Below are 22,696 nucleotides of genomic sequence, written 5' to 3' on the forward strand. Positions count from 1 at the left end.
ACAGACCTTCAGTTGTCTCCAATGCCAGTATATCTTTCCTTAGATGAGGGGGATCAAAACTGTTCACAGTATTCTAGATGTGGTCTAACAAGTCCGTTGTATAGTTTGAGCAGGGCTTCCCAATTTTTATATTCCATTCCCTTTGAAATAAAGGCCAACATTCCATTTGCCTTCCCTATTACCTGCTGAACTTGTATGCTAGCTTTTTGTGATTCATGCATGAGGACCGCCAAATCCCTATGTGCTGCAGCTTTCTGCAGCCTTTCTCTATTTAAATAATATTCAGCTCCTATATTCTTCTTGCCAAAGTGCATAACCTCACATTTTCCCACATTATATTCCATCTGCCAAGTTTTTGTCTGCTCGCTTAACCTGTCTACATACCTCTGTAGAGTCTTTCTCATCCTCACTGCTTTCCTTCCCATCCATTTTTGTGGCATCTGCAAACTTGGCAATAGTACATTCATTTCCCTCATCCAAGTCATTAGTATATATTATAAATAATTGTGGCTCTTGCACTTATCCCTCTGATACTCCACTAGTTATAGGTTGTCATCCTGAAAATGCCCCCCTTATCCCAACTCTCTGTCTTCTATTAGTTAGCTAATCCTCTATCCATGCTAATATACTATCCCCAACACCATGGACTCCTATCTCATTAAGTAGCCTTATGTGTGGTACCTTCTCGAACGCCTTTTGGAAATCCAAATATATTACACCTCCTGGTTCCCCTTTATCAATCTTGCTTGTTACCTGCTCAAAGAATTCTAATTAAATTGTCAGGCATGATTTCCCCTTCATGAAGCCATGCAGACTCTGATTGATTATATAATGTGTTTCTAAATGCTCTGCTATTACACCCTTTATAATAGACTCCAACATTTTCCCAATGACAGATGTTAAGCTAACTGGTCTATAGTTACCTGTTTTTTGTCTCTCTCCCTTTTTGAATAAGGGTGTTACATTGGCAGCTTTCCTATCCTCTGGGGCTTTTCCAGAATCTAAGGATTCTTGGAAGATTACTACCAGTGTATCCACTATCTCTGTATCTACTTCCTTTAATATCCTAGGATGCAACCCATCAGGTCTAGGGGACTTATTAGCCTTTAGCCCCATTAGCTTCCCTAGTACTTTTTTTCTAGTGATAATTATTGCATTTATTTCTGCCTCCATTTTGCCCCTTGATTATTCAGTATTTTTGGAATGCTATTAGTGTCTTCTACCATGCAGACCGACATAAAGTATTTATTTAACTCCTCTGCCATTTCCTGGTTCTCCATTATTATTTCCCCTGTGTCATTCTCTAAGGGGCCTATGTTCGCTTTGGCCTCTATCTTCCTTTTTATATATTTAAAGAATCTCTTACTGTCCATTTTTATATTACTTGCTAGTTTAGCCTCAAAGTTTATTTTCTCACTCTTTATTTTTTTTGGTCATCTTTCGTTGGCTTTTAAAACTTTCCCAATCTTCTGGCTTACCACTAATCTTTGTCACATTGTATGGTTTTCCTTTCAACTTGATACTATCCTAAACTTCCTTGGTTAACCATGGTTGGTTTATCCCCTTCCTAGAATCCTTCTTACTCACTGGGATATATCTTTGTTGTGAGTCATGAACTATTTTCTTAAGGTTCGCCATTATTCATCAACCATCTTTTCTGCCAAACTCCTTTCCCAGTCCACTCCAGCCAATTCTGCCCTCATTCCTTTGTAATTACCCTTATTTAAGTTTGCCACGGTTGTTTCCGGCCCAAGTTTCTCACTCTCAAGCTGAATGCTATATTCTACCACGTTATGGTCACTGTTTCCTAAGGGATCTTTTAATTTGAGATCATTTATTAAACCTGCCTCATTACACATTACCAGATTCAAAACAGCCTGATCCCTAGTTGGATCCACAACTCTTCAATTTTCTAATTTATTTTTGCAATCATAGGACCATAAAAATTTCCAGCACAGAAGAAAGACATTTGGTCTATTGTAGATGTACCTGGTCTTTGCTGAAGAAATCCAAAAGTAATCCATTTCTTTGTTCTGTCCCCATTATTTGGCACCTTCCTCTCCTGTAAATACTTACTACATTTTTCCTTTAAAAGAAGCTCGAGTCTCTGCCTCAACTAGTCCCTGTGGCAAAGCAAGGTACCTCTCTCTGAAGAAACGTTTCCTCATCTCTCTGCTCTCATCCTTTCTGAAGGTTTTGACTCTCATTAACTTAAGGCTCCAGAGGGACCCTCTGGTACATTGTCAAATGGAGTCTTTATTCTTGTGTGGTCACAACCATGTGGGAATAAAGCCAGTGACCTTTGCTCTTTTATGTATTATTATAATGTACGCCTGCAATATTTTCTGTAAAGAGTGGAATGAAAGAAAGAACAGCAAATGCACTAGTGGTGGAACTACATAAAAGGCTCCAAGGTACAAAAAGATAAAGCCATGTTAAACCAATTATGCTGAAACAGAACATATCATATTTGACATCCAAATCTATTATCAGAATAGATTATACATGAGATCTGTATCCAACATCAGAATGTCATACATGAAATCTATATCATACATTCAAATGTCATTTGGGATTTATATCTTACATGGGAACATCATATATGAAATCTATGTTTTGAATCAGATCTATATAATGGCAGGTTGCCATAGTGAATGCCCACTCAATTTAAAGCAACCCTATTTGGAAATGGGGATGCAAAGTTGAGAAATCGGTCCTATTATGTTTTACTAAATTATAAGTAGTGAAAATTAACTTCTCAATTTTCTTTTTTCCTTATTTTAAAAAATATTTATTTTACATTGAATATTGATGAAAGGGGCGACATGTTGCTGAAGCTTTTTGCTTTGTACTCATCAGGGCAAACACAAGAATGCCAAATCTTAAAGGAACACAACAATTTAAAGGAGAAAAGGGGTGCTGATTGTTTGGTGTCTTAGGGAATCAAGGGATATGGGGAGCAGGAGTGGAGTTGAAGCCAAAAATCAGCCATGACTATACTGAATAGTGGAACAGGCTCGAAGGGGTGTTTGATCTACTCCTGCTCCTATTGCTTATGATCTTATGGTTCCACTTCTGGGCCTTTTTTATCTGGGCAGAACAGGGAGTTGCGGGGGGCGGTTGGGGGGGCGGGGGGGGAACGGAGTTGGGGAGAATGGGGTCACACTGACCTGCCAAGCAAGCAAGGGGTAGCCTATTGGCCAATCAAATCACCTATTAAGGCCACTCAGCAGAAGAAGTCTGGAATTTTACAGTCAACTTGCCCACTGAGACTGAAACATGACCATGGGATCAGGCGGTCTCCCAGCAGCAGGTTGGGATCAGGGGGGGTGGTGTGGGTGCAGTGCTGCATTCCACCTGGGAACACCGCCCCACCGGTACCTAGCACGGATGTCAGGCCACAGCTGCAGCCATTGGTGAGGGGTAGCTCCTGCATGACGATGGCCTGGCAGCTGTGGTCTTTTTAATTAATAAAAAACGTCATTGCTAGACAGCCTCCCATTGGCCCTCCAGCCTCAGGACCCCAACTCCGTACTTAATTGGCTGGCTAGTGGGCTCCCTGGCCAATAATTGGACATCGCCAAGAAATCTTGTCAGAGCTCTTACAACACCATGACACAGAGTCGGAGCCTAGAAATTCACCCGACATTGGACTCCCAGCCCCAGTTCAAAACTGCTGCTTGTTAACTCATTTTCTCTCTTCACAGATGCTGCCTAACCTGCTGAGTGTTTTTTAGTATTTTGGTATTACTTCAGAATTGCAGCATCTGCAACATTTTGATTTTGTTATGAGAATATTGGGATGGGTGTTCACGGATTGATAGGAAATAGTCTCGCCCAAGGATTCAATTAATATTAGTGACTGTGAGTCTCCATGGCTGAGCTAAACAAGTAAAATTCAGCCACCCTATTCAGTAGTTTCGATGTTATACAGGAGGTTCATTTGTACTTGCACTGGTTTTGCCTCTTTTCACCCACTGGCTTGGAATTACAATGCCAACCACAAAAATGTACTTCCTTCAATGATATTTTATCCTTTTTTTTTAAATGAGAGAAACACATCTTTCCCTCAGCCCACGGTGTTCACTTTGCAGGCACAGCCTAAATTAAGAACTTTATATCTGAGGAGTTGAATGGCGGAGCAGACTCGATGGGCCGAATGGCCTAATTTCTGCTCCTATGTCTTATGGAGTTGAGATCTCAAATGATGCTCTACCGCTCAGTTACGACATGTTACAATACAACTGATCCTATGTTCCAAACATAACTATACAACTGACGGCATGAAGGTGCTCATTCTTTCTTTGTGGGAAATATTGGAAACAATGGGTAAATCTGTTCAGGTTTGCATAAATATTTTATTGTACCTTTTAAAAAAAATTATAAATGTTCAAATTATAATTTTTCAAGAAATAATGTAATTGAATAGGTCATTTGAGAGTCATTTTATACAGCCTGCACTACAAGATATAGAAATCAGTGCATACTCCAGGCTCAGTAAGGGATTACTATCATAAATTATTCACAAAATATAACTTACTGTTGTCAGTAGTTTTCTAGAATACAGTAGAAATCTGTCTGAGGTCACAGAGTATCGCATCATCATAATACATCATATTAGCCTTCAGTTACTGCAGGTACTATTAATATAAATCTACTTACACATTTAATATAATACAGGACAAAAACTTAAGCCTTTCAAGAATGCTGAACTGTGTACAATCAGATCATTGAGTATAAATTATATGTGCAAGTTCATTTAAAAAACTGAATACATTCAGAATAATTGTATCAAATGCAGCACACAAACCTAAACTAAGGCAGGAGTTATGCATAGGACAGTGCTATGTTTAACAATAACATTTTAATAAATGTTTTCAACAGAACCTGCTCAGCAGGTTTTCTGTAATTGCATCAAAAATGACGTAACAGTTGCAGGGTTGTTGCTGATTGGCTGTTATCCGTTGAAAGCATGAATCTCTCCATTGTTAAATCCTAACTGTTTGAAAATGCTGTAGGGAGATACAATGTAAGAACAATTAATACAGTGAATATTCTATTATTTAGAGTGATCAAAACATTACAAGGTGACAACAGTTCTCTAGTTTCAGCAGAGAAGCTATGGGGAGAATGGAACACTTTTCCACATTGTTTTAGCATTGAGTACTCCATCTTGGGGCAGCATTGTAATGCAGAGTAAAAGCTCCCCAATTCTGCTCCACTCCTGAAGGACACTTTCTACTTTATCAGTTCTGATTTTCCACACCAGGTATTAGAATGGCTTCTCTGAGCGAAACTGACGTATTTTCTCTTAATTTACAATAAATATTGGGCCTGAACCTCCGCGGAGTGGCATCAGAATCGGATTGCCACTCCATTCCTGCTTTCTTGCATGAAATTTTTTTTGATCTGATCTCGCCCAACTTTCCGACTCAAGATCGGGCAGTTCAGTGCATCCCCGGGGCCTAACTTAGAGGCCACATCCCCTTTTTTACGGCACTATCTGCCGCAAACTAGGTAAGTTAAAGGTCCAGCCAAGTTTAAAGGTCCCTGACAGGCTAAGGAGAAGGTAAATGCATGAGCTAAATGGGTAGGAATTTGGGGGGTGGGGGAGGTTGGGTCAGGCCTTTTGTGGGGGGGGAGGGGGTGCAGGAATCGGGCCTCAGGGGATGGGGGAGGTGAGGGAAGGCGGTGAAAGTCAGGAGTCGGGCCTTTGTGGGGAGTAGGAAACCCCTGGGTGGGGGTCAGGGAACCCGTGGTTGGAGGAGAGGTGGGTGGGAAATCCCATGAAAGGAAACCCTGTGGTGATGGGACATCTTTGTAGGGGATCGTGAGTCTTCGAGAGGGGGTAGTAGGGGTATTGGGTTGGGGTGGGGGAGGGAGTCCCGTGGAAATGTTGATGTGGGGGTTCTCAAGTGCATCTTTGGAATACCCCCCGGAAGTTACGGCCCAATTATAAATGCTGAGAAATTTCTACTGTGCGACTCTACTCGCTAGGAACTTAACTGAGTTCCATTCAAGAAACATTTTACACAGAAGGAAAACTTCATCCATAAGTCTGGACTGAGTTTGAGAAGTACAAACATTTTAAAAGATTAAAGGCAACAAAGAAGTAACACCAGAAAAAATACAAAACTGAGTTGAGAAAATAAATCTAGGACAAACTGGAAAAGGAAACTAAAGTTATTTTTGCACCAATTAAAACAAATTCTGCCCAAGTTCATGGTAGGCAAAGTATTAAAGACACCTCAAGGGTGTGAAACAATTCTGTACTGAAAATGATTAGTTTGCCCTATACAAAAGTTAAAACCTTTCTAAAAGGCTAACTCAGTACAATAATAAGAGATAAACTGGGGCTACATTTTCTGTTTGGCGGGGGGGGGGGGCAGAGCGGGACCGGACGCATGTGGGCTCGGACTCATTTGCTGCCCACGCTGCCATTTTACACGGGCGGGCCAATTAAGGTGTAATGCCCGACTCCTGAGGATAGCGGGAGGCGGTGGGATTGCATTGTCCACCGGGTCCAATGGCGATCCGGCGGCCTGTTTATCAGAAGCGCTGGCAGTCTTTGCAAGGCTGCTCACAATGGCAAGTGGAAGTGCCCACCAGAGGGCTTCTGGTGAGCAGGCCAGGCTGGAGGGTAGGGCAGCGGGACAGGCCAGGCCAGGCTGGAGGGTAGGGCGGGGGGGGGCCAGTGTGCCCCTCGTTTCTCAAATGACTGCCTTGCTGCCCTCCTCGAGGAGGTGGCAGCACGGCGTGAAGTGCTGGTTCCCCAGGATGGGAGGAGGAGGACCCCCCACATGACGAAACTTGCCTGGGTGGAGGTGGCGGAGGTGGTGAGCTCCCGCGAGGTGGTGCGGCGCAGCTAGATCCAGTATCGCAAGCGCTTCAATGACTTGTTGTGCTCTGGCTGGATGAGTACCATGTCAGCATTGGTCATGTAACCAGCAGGTCAGCTTACCCCCCTGCTGCCCTCCCCCCAACCCCGCCCCCCCAAGCCTGAGTGTAGTGACTGCATTGAATCATTGACGGCATTTGCCCTTTGTTGGGTGGGCCAGCAGATACTGCCCATGCTGTGATCAGCCTGAGAGGGTGATGAAGAGATGTGTATTGCCCCCACAGCATATGTTACGCTGAGACCCACATGACTGATGTGGGGGCAACCTGGAGGAGCTGCACCTAGGCGCTGTGTTTGAACTCCAGGACATGTCCAAGTCAGGGTGATGATGTGCTGGGAGGGGAGCTTCCAGGTAGCATGGCGACAAACCATCTGCTGCCCTCTGCGCTCCACATGCTTGCGCTTCCTTGCTACGGAAGGATATACTGTGTGGTGCCTAATGTGATGTAGGCAGCATGTGTCCAAGGCGGGGGGGGTGTGGAGTAGGCCTAGCATCTTTGTATGAGTGTTCGGCAGCAGCGGGGTGAGGAGGCTCTGGAGCCCTGATATGTCCCACTCTGGTTGGGGTGGGCCATGTGCGAAGAGAGTCCATGTGCAATTTTCACTAATCAATGCTCGTCTCTCATTTTCTGGAGAAGAATGCTCATAGTGCGGCACAGCGTGCGAGGACTGGCAGTGGCCAGGTGCAAATTATAATTCTTAGCCGCTTCGAGCAGGAGGCCCTGGATCTGGAGTGGCACCATGCACCCTGGTCCACTGGTGTCGGTGAGGCTGGGATGCCACGGCCAGGTATTTATGCCCAGCATCATCAGAGCAGCGCCCCCTCTCACACCTGAAGGGCCTGAAGTCTCACCAGCGTCACACCATTTTTGTGAGGCAGGCACCAGTGCAGATACTAGCACCTCGGTGGGAATTCGAACATCGGCTAGTGTCCTGGGGCACCGTGGTGAGGGCACTTCACAGTCGCTGGGGGAGCTGGCAGAGACAGAGACTGCCCATGGCACCAGCAGTCGGAGGACTGCAGGCGACTAGGCACATGCTCAGTTGGCGCCTGATGATGTGCCTCTGGAGTCGTTCGCGACGCAGCAGGTGTAGGAAATGCGGCCGGGTGTACGGGAGCATCTGGGGGAGATACATGAGGCTATGTTTGGCTTGGTCTCTGTGGTGGAGGAGTCTACGTGGACGATCGCCGAAGCAATGAGCCACATGTCCAAGCGCCATGCGTCCTCCATGGAGAGAGTGGCAACTTTCGTGGAGCGGCTCCCCCAGGGGACCCATCAGGACTTTCTGGGGATGTGCTCTGACCAGCAAGCCCTCACATTGGCATTGACCTTAGCTGGTCAGTGCCAGTGTGGGAGGTGGCTTGGGCATCAACTTCCCCAGCTTGGTGGCCATCCATCCACGGTGAGCAGGGAGGTCCAGGGCGGCCTCACATCAGTGCAGCAGCTGCCCGGTGTCTCTGCGGGCACCTCTCAGGGCACTCCGGATGAGGGTGGCAGTTCCTCTGCCCCTCTCCCAGCGACTGTAGCGTCCAGTGAGGCTGCGATGACTGGGGAGATGCCAGCTGTGGAACTGGCTGCTCCCTCCCAGGCGGGGCCAGCACTGGCTCCACGGGCCAGAGGACGACCGCCAAGGTCATCGAGGCCAACAGGATAGCAGAGTCAGCAGGCTGCCTCAGATGCCACTCCGAGCGACGGGGCAGCACCAAGACGCAGCCACCTGGAAACGTAAACATAAGGCACCTTAGGTACACCACAGGTTTCTCGCTGGTGCTTTTTTGTTGGCCCAAGATGAGGTCCTTTTGATTTGTTTTCTTTGGTAACACTATTCTCTTTCTTTTGGAATAAGTTGGTTTGCTTGACAGAATTAATTCAGAAATGTCACCATGGCTGAGGGGGCCTCTTTTCTTCTGCATGTGAATGGTTTCCAAAACTGTAATGAGTGCTTAGTTGGACATTCAGCTTTATTAACAAAGCCCTTAGTGACTGTTCCTAACCTGGCAGATTTTGCACTTAGGTGTCGACCATGGAGCCTACAGCCCAGGCTTGTCCTGGTGGTCCAAGTGTGGTGCGTTAGCTGAGAGTTCGTTGGATTAAAGCCTCCCAGGTGTCAGCGTCTACCCCTTCAGCATTTCCCTGTGTGTGCTTATCCTTGGACTCACTGCTGGACTCATTGTGTGCAGCCGCAGCCACTGCGTCGACGTCTTCATCGTCCACTGCGTCACCCCTTTCCAGCGCAAGATTGTGGAGAGCGCAGCATGCAACCACTATCAGTGACACACAATCTGGGGGGTACTGGAGTGCGCCCCCCCGAGCAGTCCAGGCATTGGAAGCGTATCTTGAGAAGACCGATGGCTCTCTCCACCACAGCCCTTATGGAGGCGTGGCTCCTATTGTACCGCTGCTCAGCTTCTGATATTGGAAAGCGGAGAGGGGTCATGAGCCACCTTCTGAGGGGATAGCCTTTGTTACCCATGATCTGGGGACCATGACCATGAAACCATTGCCGATTGTTGTAAAAACCAGAGAAAGAAATCTGCTGTCCTTACTTGGTCTGGCCTACATGTGACTCCAGACCCACAGCAATGTGATTGACTCTGAAATGCCCTCTGAACAAGGGCAATTAGGGATGGGCAATAAATGCTGGCCTGGCTAGCGATGCCCACATCCAATGAATAATAAAAAAAATAGCCTGATACTCTCAGAATTCTATCTTACAACCAATGTCCCAGACACAACCAGCACCATCCCTGAATTGTCTTGTCCCACTGGCAGGACAAACCCAGCAGAGGCAGCAGCACAGTGATATACAGTAGGGAGGGAGTTGCTCTAGGAATCCTCAACATCGATACCAGACTCCATGAAGTCCCATAGCATCAGGTCAAAAATGGGCATGCCCTCCTGCATTCTTCATTGAACCAGGGTTGATCCCTTGGCTTGATGGTAATGGTAGAGTGACGGATATGCCAGGCCTTCAGGGTACAGATTGTAGTTGAATACAATCCTGCTACTGAGATTAGCGTTCAATTCCAGATGTTTTTGATCAATTGAATTTATTAATTCATTGAATTTAAATTCCATTGGCTGCTGCAGTGAAATTTGAACCAGTCCCTATGCTGATGGTTCACAGTGCCTCAAGGAAGCCCAGTTTTTGAGCTGCTAGATCTTTTCTGAATCTATCCCATTTAACACGGTCAGACAACACGATAGGGGGCATGGTTCATCTTCTAGTCACTCTTAGCTATGGACAGATGCATCTTTGATAGGTAGACTGGGTAAGGGCAAGGTCTAGTAGGGTTTTCCCTCTTGTTAGTTCCCTCACCACCTGCTGCAGGCCCAGTCTGGCAGATATGCCCTTCAGGACTTGGCTAGCTCAGCCATAGTGGTGTTACCAAGCCACCCTTGGTGTGGACATTGATGTCCCCAACTTGGTGTACATTCTGTGCCTTTGCCATCTTCAGTGCTTCTTCCAAGTGGTGTTCCATGTGGGTAAGTACTGATTCGTAAGCTGAGGGAGGGCAGTGGTGGTAATCAGCAGGAGGTTTCCTTATCCATGCTTGACCTGATGTCCTGAGACTTCATGGAGTCCACAGTTAATATTGATCCCCAGGGCAACTCCCTCCCGACTGTATAACATGGTGCTGTCATCTCTGCTGGTGAGACAGGACATACCCCAGGGATGGTGATGGTGGTGTCTGGGAGGTATGATTCTGAGAGTATGAATATGTCAGGCTATTACTTGACTAGTTTGTGGGACAGCTCTGCCAATTTTGCCAAAGCCCCAGATGTTAGTAAGGAACACTTGGCAGGATGTTTTTTCCAGTACTTAAGTTGATGCCAAGTGGCCAGTTTAATGTTATTCCTTTTTGATCTTTCTGCAGTGCTTTGGTACATCTCAGTGGCTTGCTAGGCCATTTCAGAGGACAGTTAAGGGTCAACCACATTGCTATGGGTCTGAAGTCACATGTAGGCCACACCAGATAAGGACAGCAGATTTCCTTCCCTAAAGGACATTAGTGAACCAAATGGGTTTTTACAACAATTGATGATAGTTTCCTGGTCACCATTACTGAGGCTAGCTTTCAATTCCAGATTTTTTTGATAAATTCAGTTTATTAATTCATTGAATTTAAATTCCATTGGCTGCTGTGATAGGATTTGAACCTATATCCCTAGAGCACTGGCTTGGGCCTCTGGATTACTAGTCCAGTGACATTACTACTATGTCACCGTCTTTGCCTATACAGAATTGATTATGGTCACAAGAAGCAGGAGCACGCAGCATTCACAAGATAGGTGAGTTGATGGTGGAAATAGAAATAAATGGGCATGATATGGTAGCCATTATGCAGATGTGGTTGCAAAGTGACCAAGGCTGGGAACTCAATATTCAAGCATATTTGGTGTTTCAAAAGGATAGGAGTAAAGGAGGAGATGGAGTAGCTCTGTTAATAAAGGATGAGATGAGTACAGTAGTGAGAAATGATGTTGGCTCCAAGGGTCAAAATGTAGAATCATTTTGGGTGGAGATAAAAAATAGCAATGGAAAGACGAGACTAGTGGGAGTAATTTATAAGCCCCCTAATAGTAGCTACACTGTAGGGCAAAGTATAAATCAATAAATAACGCAGGCTTATAAGAAAGGTAGAGCAATAATTGTGGGTAATTTTATTCTTTATATAGATTGGACAAAAAACATTGGCAAAGGTAGGCTTGAGGACAAGTTCATATAGTATATTTGGGACAGTTACTTAGAACAATACATTAATGAACCAACTAGGAACAAACTATTTTATATCTGGTAACGTGTAATGAGACTATTAATTAATGATTTCATAGTAAAGGATCCTCTAAGGAAGAGTGATCAGAATACAATAAGAATTTTACAGTCGGTTTGAGGGTGAGAAACATGGGTCTGAAACCGGTGTCTTAAATTTAAACAAAGACAATTCGAAAGATACGAAGACAGAGTTGGCTAAAACGCACTGGAAAAATAGGTTAAGTAGTATGACGGTAGATAAGCAGTGGCAGACATTTAAGGAGATATTTCACAATACTCACCAAAGATATAATCAATTGAGGAAAAAAGACTCCACAAGATGGATGTAGCTAAGTAAGAAAGTTAAGGATGGTATCATCATCCCTCCTCACCCCCGAAGGTCGATTTCCTCCATTCCTCATGGCCAATTTTCGACTCCACCCCTCACAATGCTCAACTCACCCCCAATGCCCGATTTTGCAGCCCCCACAACTCCCAGTGTTTGACTTCCCCATCATTTGTGACTTGATGCCCTCCCACTCTCTGTGATGTCTGATCTGCTCCTTAGCCCGAGTACCAGCCAGGCTGTCATCTGCCAGCCAGACTGTCATTCAGGCAGGAAAGCAGTAGAAAAATTTTAAAACCAATCTCGCCAATAAATTTCGCAAGACCTGTTCGCAACCCTTATTTCCAGACTTCCTGTTCACAAATTCTATCCAACACTTCCCACTTTCTTTTGGACTCAGGATTATTATTGGGATCAGGGTTTCCATTTTCCAAGCTGTTTTATGGAACAGTGAAAGTCTATTATAGTATAAATATGGGAAGCAACACACATTGATTAGTTTGCTGCTAACTTGGCAAAACCAGAGTGTCAAAGCATATCAATACAGTGCTGGAATCTGTCAGCCTTTCACGTCGTTATTTTTTCAAATGCTGTTTTATTGCTTACATTAACATTAGTGAGTTCCAGGCCTTGATTCATTATTGGGTTCCCTGGAATGTCAGGTATATTATCCTCTTCTTTTACTGTGAAGACTGACACAATATAATGCTTGAACAAATCTGTCATGTCCTTACTTTCGTTTACAATTTTACCCCAATCTGTTTTTAAAGGCCCCAAATTACCCTTGACTGACTACCCATGGTCTTCTAACATGATTGTAAAACTTATTTCTGTTAATCTTGGTATCCCTTGCAAGTTTCTTTCTGAATTCATTTTTGTGGTTTTTAGCATCTTTTTTGTCTTCATTTGCTGCTCTTTATAGGTCTCCTAGTCCCCGGACCTACACTATTCTTCGCATTTTTGTGAATACTTTCCTTTGTATTATCTCACAACTCTTTTGTTACCATGCCTGTTTTATGTGGCAAGTAAAGTCTTGCCTCTCATGGGCAAACACTGGTCCTGTATTAACCAAAAAAAAAAGTTTGAACACCTCTGACTGTTCATCTGTAATTTTACCTGATAACAGTTCTCACTAGTTTGCTGTTTTTAATCTGTTTCTCAGGTAGCAGTACCAAAATTTAGACTGTTAGTAGCTGTGTTACATTTCTCCTTTTCAAATCTAACATTGAATCATATTCTGATTGTTAATGTTCCCGTCTTCGATTATTAACTCAGTCTGGCTTTTGATCATTTGTCCTAAATCTAGGACAGCCTGTCCTCTTGTGGGTTCTAGAACATATTGATTCATCTTGAATGCATTCAAGAAATTCACTACCTTTCTGACTTGAGTGACTCTACTCTTCCTAATCTATATAAAAATTAAAGTCTCTCACCAAAACGTCTCTGCTTTTACTACAAGCCTCTCTAATCCCTGAATTAATACATTCTGCCACTTCATTGTTGCTATCAGGGGGCAATAGACAACTCTCAGTTTATGACCTTCTGTTTTCTTCTGTTCTGATGATGCTACCTTCCAAAATGGTGTTCTGACATGTCTTCCTTTTTCCTTTTTGACTTTGGGTCTGTGCTGATCGATTTCCCTTGAATCTGATCATAATAATATTGTAAACGCACCTTTATAATCTTCTTCTCCCAGTTTCCCTATCCTTTCTAAAGGTCTTATAACCCGGACTATTTAATTCCCAAAAATGACCGGCTTGCAGCCATGACTCAGAAATGTTCACCATGTCACATCCTCTAAGCTGTATTCAAAGAAAGTAAGACTTGCATTTATATGGCACATTTCATGACCACAGGATGTCCCAAAATGTTTTACAGCCAGTTAAGTACTAGGCAGCATTTGACAGAGTGTAGCATCAAGGAACATTAGCAAAATTGAGATCAATGGGTTTAACACCTCATCTAAAAGACAACAGCTCTATTGTGCAGCATGCCCTGAACACTGCATTAAAGCCCCAATCTAAAATATGTGCGACATGAATTCATGACCGTCTAACTCAGAAGTGAGGGGCTGCGACTGAACTGAGGGTGCGGGGGGTGGGTGGGGAGTGCGGTGTGGTGTGGGGGGAGCATTGCAAAATCTCAGTGGTGATATTTGAAAAAAACATGTACACTCTAGAAAATGTAATGCTGAGACTTTATGTGCAAAACATCAGACAAACAAAACCAAGACAACAAAAAGAAGGAAATTAGGCCAACCTTTCATAGCTACATAATTTCATTTGATTATGCCAGTAGGATCCACATCTAAGCTATTTGTCTGCCTTTTTAAAATCATCCTAGAATCACAGATGTGATTTTAATTAAGGTCTCTCCCTCCAAACACCATCTTCTAAAGGTTGAAAGATGTATGATTTACAATTTCTGATCAGCATCTGTTCCACATATCACATGGTAACTCCAAACTGAATACTAAATACCAATAGTAGGACTTGAAGATGTACAATGTAGGAGCTAATCAGAGAAAGAAAGGGCTCCAGCACATTCTCCCAGTCTCTCCGTCTCCGATGCATCTGTTCCGATGATGCTACCTTCCAAAATGGTGTTCTGGCATGTCTTCCTTTTTTCTTAAATGAGGGTTCTCCCCCACTGTGGTTGACAGGGCCCTCAACCGTGTCCGACCCATCTCCCGTGCCTCCCTCCCAGAACCATGATAGGGTTCCCCTTGTCCTCACTTTTCAACCCACCAGCTTCTGCATTCAAAAGGTCATCCTCCACCATTTCCACCAACTCTAGCATGATACCACCACCAAACACATTTTCCCTCACCCTGTCAGCATTCCATAGGGACTGTTCCCTTCAAAACAGCCTGGTCCACTCCTCCATCACCCCCAACTCCTCATCCCCTTCCCACAGCACCTTCCCATGCAATCGCAGTAGGTGCAACACCTCCCTCCTCATCGTCCAGGGGCCCAAACATTCCTTTCAGGTGAAGCAGTGCTTCACTTGCACTTCCTTCAATTTGGCCTACTGCATTCACTGCTCCCAATGTGGTCTCCTCTACACTTGGGAGATGAAACACAGACTGGGTGACTGCTTTGCAGAACACCTTCGCTCAGTCTGCAAGCATGATCCAGACCCTCCTGTCGCTTGCCATTTCAACTCACCATCTTAGTGTCATGCCCACATGTCCATCCTTGGCCTGCTGCAATGTTCCAGTGAAGCCCAACGCAAACTGGAGGAACAGCACCTCATCTTCCGATTAGGCACTTTACGGCCTTCTGGACTTAACACCGAGTTCAACAATTTAAGACCATGAGCTCACTCCTCTATCTTCACTCCTTTTTTAATCTAATTATTTGTTCATTTTTTTCTTTATTTTTTTTCCCACCCATCCCCCCCCTCCCAAACCGGGCTACCTATCACTTGTTCTTATGTTTTGCTTTCACACAGCGCTGACCCATGTTCTGCTATTAACACATTCTGCTATCTTACACTTATGCCACTATCAGCACTTTCTTTAGCCTTTAACACTACCATTGACACGACCTTTGTCCATGATATTTTTATTAAATTTCTCCTTAGCTCCCACCTATACCTGACCTTCTATTTTGCCCCACCCCCCCCCTCTTAAACAGTATAAAATCCATCACATTTCTACTTCTCTTTAGCTCTGAAGAAGAGACATACGGGCCCAAAACGTTAACTCTGTTTCCCTCTCCACAGATGCTGCCAGACCTGCTGAGTTTTTCCAGCATTTTCTGTTTTTATTACACAAGACTACCGTGAGTCATCTAAAAAATTATAAATAAAGTAAACCATGGCACTGGGCTAGAAGTAAAAACAGACTATCGAAATTTGATTTGATGAAGCAGAATATCATCCCGTGTGGTTTGAATAGCACAGTACATACCCAACAGCTTGCTCAGTGAAGGAGATTGGACCACAAACACACACAAGTGTTTTCAACTCTTCAGGACGCCCAGTCAAAAATTCTGAACAAAGGGGCATTTCAATCTTTCCCCGTTTCCCTGCCCATTCGAGGTGAGGCTCTGACAGGATATATTCAACCTCAAACCTAATGAGACAAAAAGGCATTTTTATTATATGTAGTTCAGTGATATTTCACTATAATGCAGTGTTTAATTACGTAAAAAAAAATTTATGTAGCATAGAAATTGTAGCCCACTTTCCAACTTTGCCTTAGGACTATGTTGTACAATGTGCTAATGGAAAATTCCTCGGCTGAGTACTTTTACAGAGGAAATAGCCTGTTTAAAATAAACGGCTAGTATGTCCATTAAAAGAACAGGACTAAGGAATTTTAAAAGAATGACTTAAACATTTGTATAATTCCAAGATACCAATCATAACAGATTTGATGCAGGAAGTCAGAGGTCAACAGTTTCTTCTTAAAGATATCATTGAGCCAGAATTAACTACATTTTATGTTATTTTGTGAGGAGGTGTGAATTACAGTCTATGATGTTGCCCGAAGTGTGTGAATTCTGTAAGTTTCAAATTCTGAGTTCAATGCCCAAGCAAAAAAAAGAAATGCATTTTCCTTCTCTTGCTGGCTCTTTCCCTGTAACCTTCATGGGATTTTGGGTTTCATAAATATAGGCATTGAGTATAAAAGCAGGGAAATTATGCTGAACCTTTATAAAGTTCTGGTTAGGTCCCAACTTAGAGTATTGAATCCAGTTCTGGTCAGCACACTTTAGGAAGGTTGTGAAGGTCATTGAGAGGGTGCAAAAGAGATGGTTCAAGGGCTGAAGGGTTTTAGTTACAAGGTTAGGTTGGAAAAGCTGGGGTTGTTTTCCCTGGAGCAAAGGAGATTGAGGGGAGATTTGACAGAAGTGTACAAGATTATGACTAATTTAGATAAGGTAGACAAAGAAAAGCTGTTTTCATTAGCTGAATGGACAAGCGTTACAGAACATAGATTTCAGGTTTCAGTGAATGATAACGACCTGGAACTTGCTGTTCACAAGGGTTGTAGAAGTAGAAGCAATCAGTAATCTTGAAAGGAAATTGGATGGGTACTTGATGGGAATAAACTTGCAAGGCCACAGGGATAGAATGGAAAATGCGACTGACTGGATTGCTCTGTGGAGAGCCGACAGATTCGATGGGCCAAATGGCCTCCTTCCTTCCATGCCATAAATGACTCTATGGGCGGAATTGTACTAGAATTGCACTAAGTGTGGCAATGGGCGTGAAAAAAGACATTTAACCACCAGCCGCAATGACAGGTTTTCATGCTGTATTGTCCGCTTCCTGCCTCGTAAATTATGCAGCCACAGGAACCAGGCCGTCTTGCTGGTGGGCAGCCTCTGAATTGTTACCTCAGTTTCCTCACTCTGGGTGTTATATCTAAACTGCAGCTGCACACACAGTTCTCAGTGCTTGCAGCCCAGGACTGCTCAAGTGAAGACATGGCCCTGAAAGCCAAGAAGAGTTCAGTCACCTATCACTGGAATGATTTTTGGAGGCCCACCATGATGTCCTCCACCCCTGCTCGGGCCGTAGGAGGTCCAGCAATCTCTCCACTCCGGCTTGGGAGGCAGTGGAAGTGGTAGTCAGTGTCAATGCTGCAAAGAAGAGGTTGGCCATCCACTGCAGAAAGAGGATGAATGAGCTCATCCGTGCTGCCAGGGTAATGCAACCTCTCATCACTCTAAGCTCACACTCACAAGGCCATCACACATTCACTGCCATCACACATTCACTGGCATCTCATTCACTGCCACTTCAAGGGACATCACCACTCCGTCTCTCAAACACACCCCCACATGTCCATCTGACCTAATCTCCTCTGGAGACTGCCTCCACAGTCCTCATCTAGAAGCCACTTGCATAGATCAACATGTGCCCCCACACACACCCTGGGATACTCCTGCTTCCAGTACAGCCCTCACCTTACAGCCTCTTCCCTTGCCTGAGGTCATTTTGCCCCCTTGCCCCGGCAAGCCCTAGCCCTGCAGCCAATGAAAAGCCGCCCCTGCCTTAGGGCTCATCTGATTGATAAGAGACTTGCCCATGAGCCCCCCTAAAAGTGATGTGGTGCTGCCTGCCTGCTGATGACCGCAAGTGCTGCCCGAAGCAAGGTAGGCAAACAGACCTCGAAGTCCATAGTGAAGTGCAGCTCGCCAGATGCATGTTGCTTATGTACAGTTGTGAAACACATCGGCGTACAATCACGCCAATGCGCCCAGATGATCCAGCATGGGGTGGAATGATTCCGATGAGCAAGGCTTATAATGAGATGCTAAAGTATTGAAATTAGGTTCCCAAAGTGCGGTGGCGGGAAATGCAGTCCGTCATTGACAGGTGGATTGGATGATCGCAAACTGATTTCATGACAGCGTTAAACCGATCTTCGGCCTCCTCGCCACATTGTCTGTTCACGCCGCGAAACATGCCCGCCACCAATGGGAGCAGAAAATTCCGCCCTATGGCTCTATTTTCACATCCTTCCTAAATAAAGTGTGGTGACCAGAGTTGGATGAAATGCTCTAAGTTGGGGTCTAACCCAAACTTTACAAAGGGTCAGCATAACTTTCCTGCTTATGCATAATTTCTCCTCAAATATGGTGATTATTAGTTTCAGTAACCACCTATAGTATTACATTTCATATTCTAAAAACCCTTTGAGAGAATTGCTTTGAATCTTCCCCCTGTGCATCTAGAAGTAAACCTTTTGTTACCAATTCACCCATCAGCGTTTTCACAGTTTACCCGCTCAACTCCTTACAATATTTTGAACATCTCTATCAGATGCCCCACCCCCACCTCATTCACTGTAGCTTTAGATATAATTTTATCTGCTTTTCTGTACTTCAACATAGTAATACTTCTGAATGGGACAAAACGAACCAGATTTTCTGCAACAGTGAGATGGGTGATGTAGGCCATAGACTAAACCGACCACTGTGCCAATCTCCCCACTGATAATGTAGTTGATATTTTCCTGTCTTTTGACATTAGAATGTGTTGCAGTGAGCATAATGTTGCACCAGAAGTGGCACAACTATTGTTGTTATTGATTTCTATTTTGATCACTTAAACAATATCATGGTCATCCAGGCCACCAGGAGTGTCTAGGATTTCCACAAAGCGCAGGATGTGCAAATCAAGGGACTCAGCAATAAGCAATCAATTATTAATAAATTTCTCAAATATCCTTGCACTTAAATTCAGAGTTGCATGAGGAGGTGCGAGAGGACGACCCTGGGACAGGCAGTCAGCAGCACCTAGAGGAGAATGCGAGAGGAGGACCCTGGGATGGGCAGTCAGCAGCACCTAGAGGATCTAGTCTGTCTAGAGGATCTAGCATCTAGTATATACTCAAGTAGGAATAAGAGTAAACTAAAAGCAAGGGTCCATATTCTATTTAGCTAAGATATGTCTGGGGAGCTCAGTACCATGATTTGCACATCCTGCATTGTGTGGGAAATTGTAGACGCTCCTGGCAGTCTGGATGACCATGTGTGCAGGAGGTGCCTCTGACTGGAGCAACTCAAGCTCCGGGTTTTGGAGCTTGAGTGGCAGCTGGGGGCACTACGGTGCATTCACGAGGCTGAAAGGTTTGTGGATAGCACATTTCAGGATGTGGTCACCTGCAGCTTAAGGAAGTGCAAGCAGAGAGGGAACGGGTGACTGCCAGATAGAAGGGGACCAGGCAGGTAGTGAGGGAATCTCCCGAGTGCACCTCGCTCGCAAATCGTTTTTCAGCCTTGGAAAACGGTGAGTGACAGTTCCTCTCTGGAGGCCAACCACAGCCAAGACCATGGCACTGTGGGTGGTCCAGCTGCTCAGGGGGGTAGGAAGAAGTGTGGAAGGGCAATAGTGTTAGGTGATTCATTAGTGAGGGGAGTAGAGAGGCGCTTCTGCAGCATTAGACATGACTCCAGGATGGTATGTTGCCTCCCGGGTGCCAGGGTCAAGGATGTCATGGAACGGCTGCAGGGCATTCCGAAGGGGAAGGGTGAAGAGCCAGAGGTCATAGTCCATGTTGGGACTGATGACATAGGAAGAAAGAGAAAGGAGGTCCTGCAAGCAAACTTTAGGGAGTTAGGTAGGAAATTGAAAAGCAGTGGTAATCTCCGGATTACTCCTGGCGCCACACATAAGTGAATATAGGAACAGAAGGATAGAGCAGATGAATACATGGCTGGAGAGATGGTGCAGGATGCAGGGCTTTAGATTCCTGGGGCCATTGGGACCATTTCTGGGGGAGGTAGGACCTGTACAAGTTGGACGGGTGACATCTGAACAGCAACGGGACCAACACCCCTGCGGGGAGGTTTGCAAATCCTGTTGGGGTGGATTTAAACTAAATTGGCAGGAGGGTGGGATCCTGAAAATTAGTTCAAATGGTAGAGAGGCTGAGCTGGAATTAGAAGTTAAAATGCTAGTAAGTGAGTTTGGAGGGTAGAGGAAACATAGGCTAGATAAGAAATAAGTGAGTTTAGCAAGGTTAATGCAAGGAGCTTGAGGAATAAGACAGACGAGCTGAGGGCACAGATAGGTACATGGGAGTATGATATCATAGCTCTGACCGAGACTTGGCTACAAGAAGGGCAGGATTGGCAGCTCAACATTCCTGGTTATAGGGTATTCAGACGAGATAGAGGGGGGGATAGAAGAGGAGGGGAGGTCGCAATATTGATCAAGAAATCAACTATAGCAGTGAGGAGGGGTGATATCCTGGAAGGATCATCAAATGAGGCCATATGGGTAGAAGTAAAAAACGCAAAAGGGGCAAACACGCTGTTGGGTATATACAATAGGACCCCCAAACGGCCAGGGAGGCTGTTTGGTAGGGTGGTAAATAGTGAGGAGGATAGCCGTAAACTGCAGGAGGATATCAATGGGCTGTTCAGGCGAGAGCAGTGGCAAATGGAAATCAACCTGGAAAAGTGTGAGGTAATGCACTTGGGGAGGGCTAACAAGGCAATGGGTTACACTATGAATGGAAGGACCCTGGAAAGTACTGAAGATCAGAGGGACCTTGGTGTGCATATCCACAGTAGTAGTAAGTAGCAGGGCAGGAAGATAAGTGGTTAAGAAGGCTTTTGGGATACTTGCCTTTATTAGCCGAGGCATAGAATACAAGAGCAGGGAGGTTATGCTGGAACTGTATAAAACGCTGGTTAGGCCACAGCTAGAGTATTGCGTGCAGTTCTGGTCACCACATTATAAGAAGGATGTGATTGCATTGGAGAGGGTGCAGAGGAGATTCACCAGGATGCTGCTGGGCTGGAGGGACTGATGTATGAAGAAAGATTGGATAGGCTGGGGTTGTTTTCCTTGGAGCAGCGAAGGTTGAGAGGGGACCTGATAGAGGTGTATAAGATGGTGAGGGGCAAAGATAGGTTGGATAGGAAGGCACTTTTTCCATTTGTAGAGGGGTCAATAACCAGGGGGCATAGGTTTAAGGTAAGAGGTAGAAGACTAGGAGGGGAGTTGAGGAGAAACTTTTCACCCAGAGGGTGGAGGGAGCCTGGAACTCACTGCCTGAAAGGGTGGTTGAATCAAGAACTCTCATAACATGTAAGAAGTATTTAGATATTCACTTGTGTTGCCATAGCCTCCAGGGCTATGGGCTAAGTGCTAGAAAATGGGATTAGTGTAGTCAGATCTTTGTTGACCAACGAGGACACGTGGGCCGATTGGCCTCCTTCTGTTTTGTAAATGTCTATGAGCCTATGATCTATAATAGCCATCTTAACTCTTTAAATAAATTATTTTCATATTTATTTCCTTTACAAAATATTTATTGATGCAGTATCCCACTGATGTGGAATGGATTGTATTTATCAATGAGTTCCAAAAGAAACATATATTTGAATCTATATACTGTGTTAAAATTAGCAATTGACAATGTTAAGGGGCAAGAGATTAGTGAATCGTTATAAACATTAAATGAATTCAAAAACTAAATTATATTTAAAAGGATACTTTCTGGCCAGCTAGTAGGTCTGAAAGTCAATTATATTGCATTGGCCAAATAAGTTGACAAAACTTGGTGAAAATTTACCATCTGATGTTACTCATGCAAATTATGCTGTTGTGTTGACTTCTGCTGGTTTTAATAAGTTAGGTGCTATTTGCGTGATTAATTAATGTGACAGTGTTTTGCAGAGTATAATACCTATTGTGGCTAGATTGCTCACCAGCAGCAAAATTGTGATCGCTATTCACTTTAAGAGGGGTGAAGATATGTTCATTAATTTTTCACTATTTTGGAGATGGGAACAGCAGCATCCCAGGAAATTATGAAATGGTCCAAATCTCTTATGCCATAATTTCCTGGAACTTTTGCACCAAAAATCTGGCACTTTGATACAAATGTCCCATTACAATGGCACAACTCCAGGAAAAGCTGGGGCATTGTTTCTTTGGTACTCAATTTAGGCAGAGTACAACTCCACCACAAACCAGTCATATTCCCAACATGACCATACCAAACATTATAATTGGTAAAGATAATCTTTTACTTCTTAAACCTAGTGGGTACACCCACTGAGTACCATGGAGGGAATGTTGGCTATGTTCACTGTAATGGAAACCTCAGTGCTTCAGATTAAGATTGGTGTACAAAATGATTCACCTAAAATGGAACCTAATCTCCAAACATCCCCAGCAATTATTGACGGACAGTTTTATAGAAATAACAGGATAGTTTC

The 22,696-nt window shown here is 44.4% G+C and overlaps 1 protein-coding gene across 2 annotated transcripts in view; it reads right to left on the reverse strand.

Moving 5' to 3' along the window:
• Positions 1-4,338: 4,338 nt before the first annotated feature.
• cyb5r4 (cytochrome b5 reductase 4) overlaps positions 4,339-22,696 on the reverse strand; it is a 117,453-nt gene continuing 99,095 nt past the window's right edge. For both annotated transcript variants that reach the window (XM_078542486.1, XM_078542485.1), the window contains exons 15-16: positions 15,916-16,080; positions 4,339-5,012 (exon numbers count right to left, since the gene is read on the reverse strand). In XM_078542486.1, coding sequence (XP_078398612.1) covers positions 4,958-5,012; positions 15,916-16,080 — 220 coding nt within the window. In that variant the 3' untranslated portion in view covers positions 4,339-4,957. The remainder of the gene's footprint in view (positions 5,013-15,915; positions 16,081-22,696) is intronic.

The sequence above is a fragment of the Cetorhinus maximus genome, chromosome 5 (genome assembly GCF_964194155.1).
Source record: "Cetorhinus maximus chromosome 5, sCetMax3.hap1.1, whole genome shotgun sequence".
NCBI lineage: Eukaryota > Metazoa > Chordata > Chondrichthyes > Lamniformes > Cetorhinidae > Cetorhinus > Cetorhinus maximus.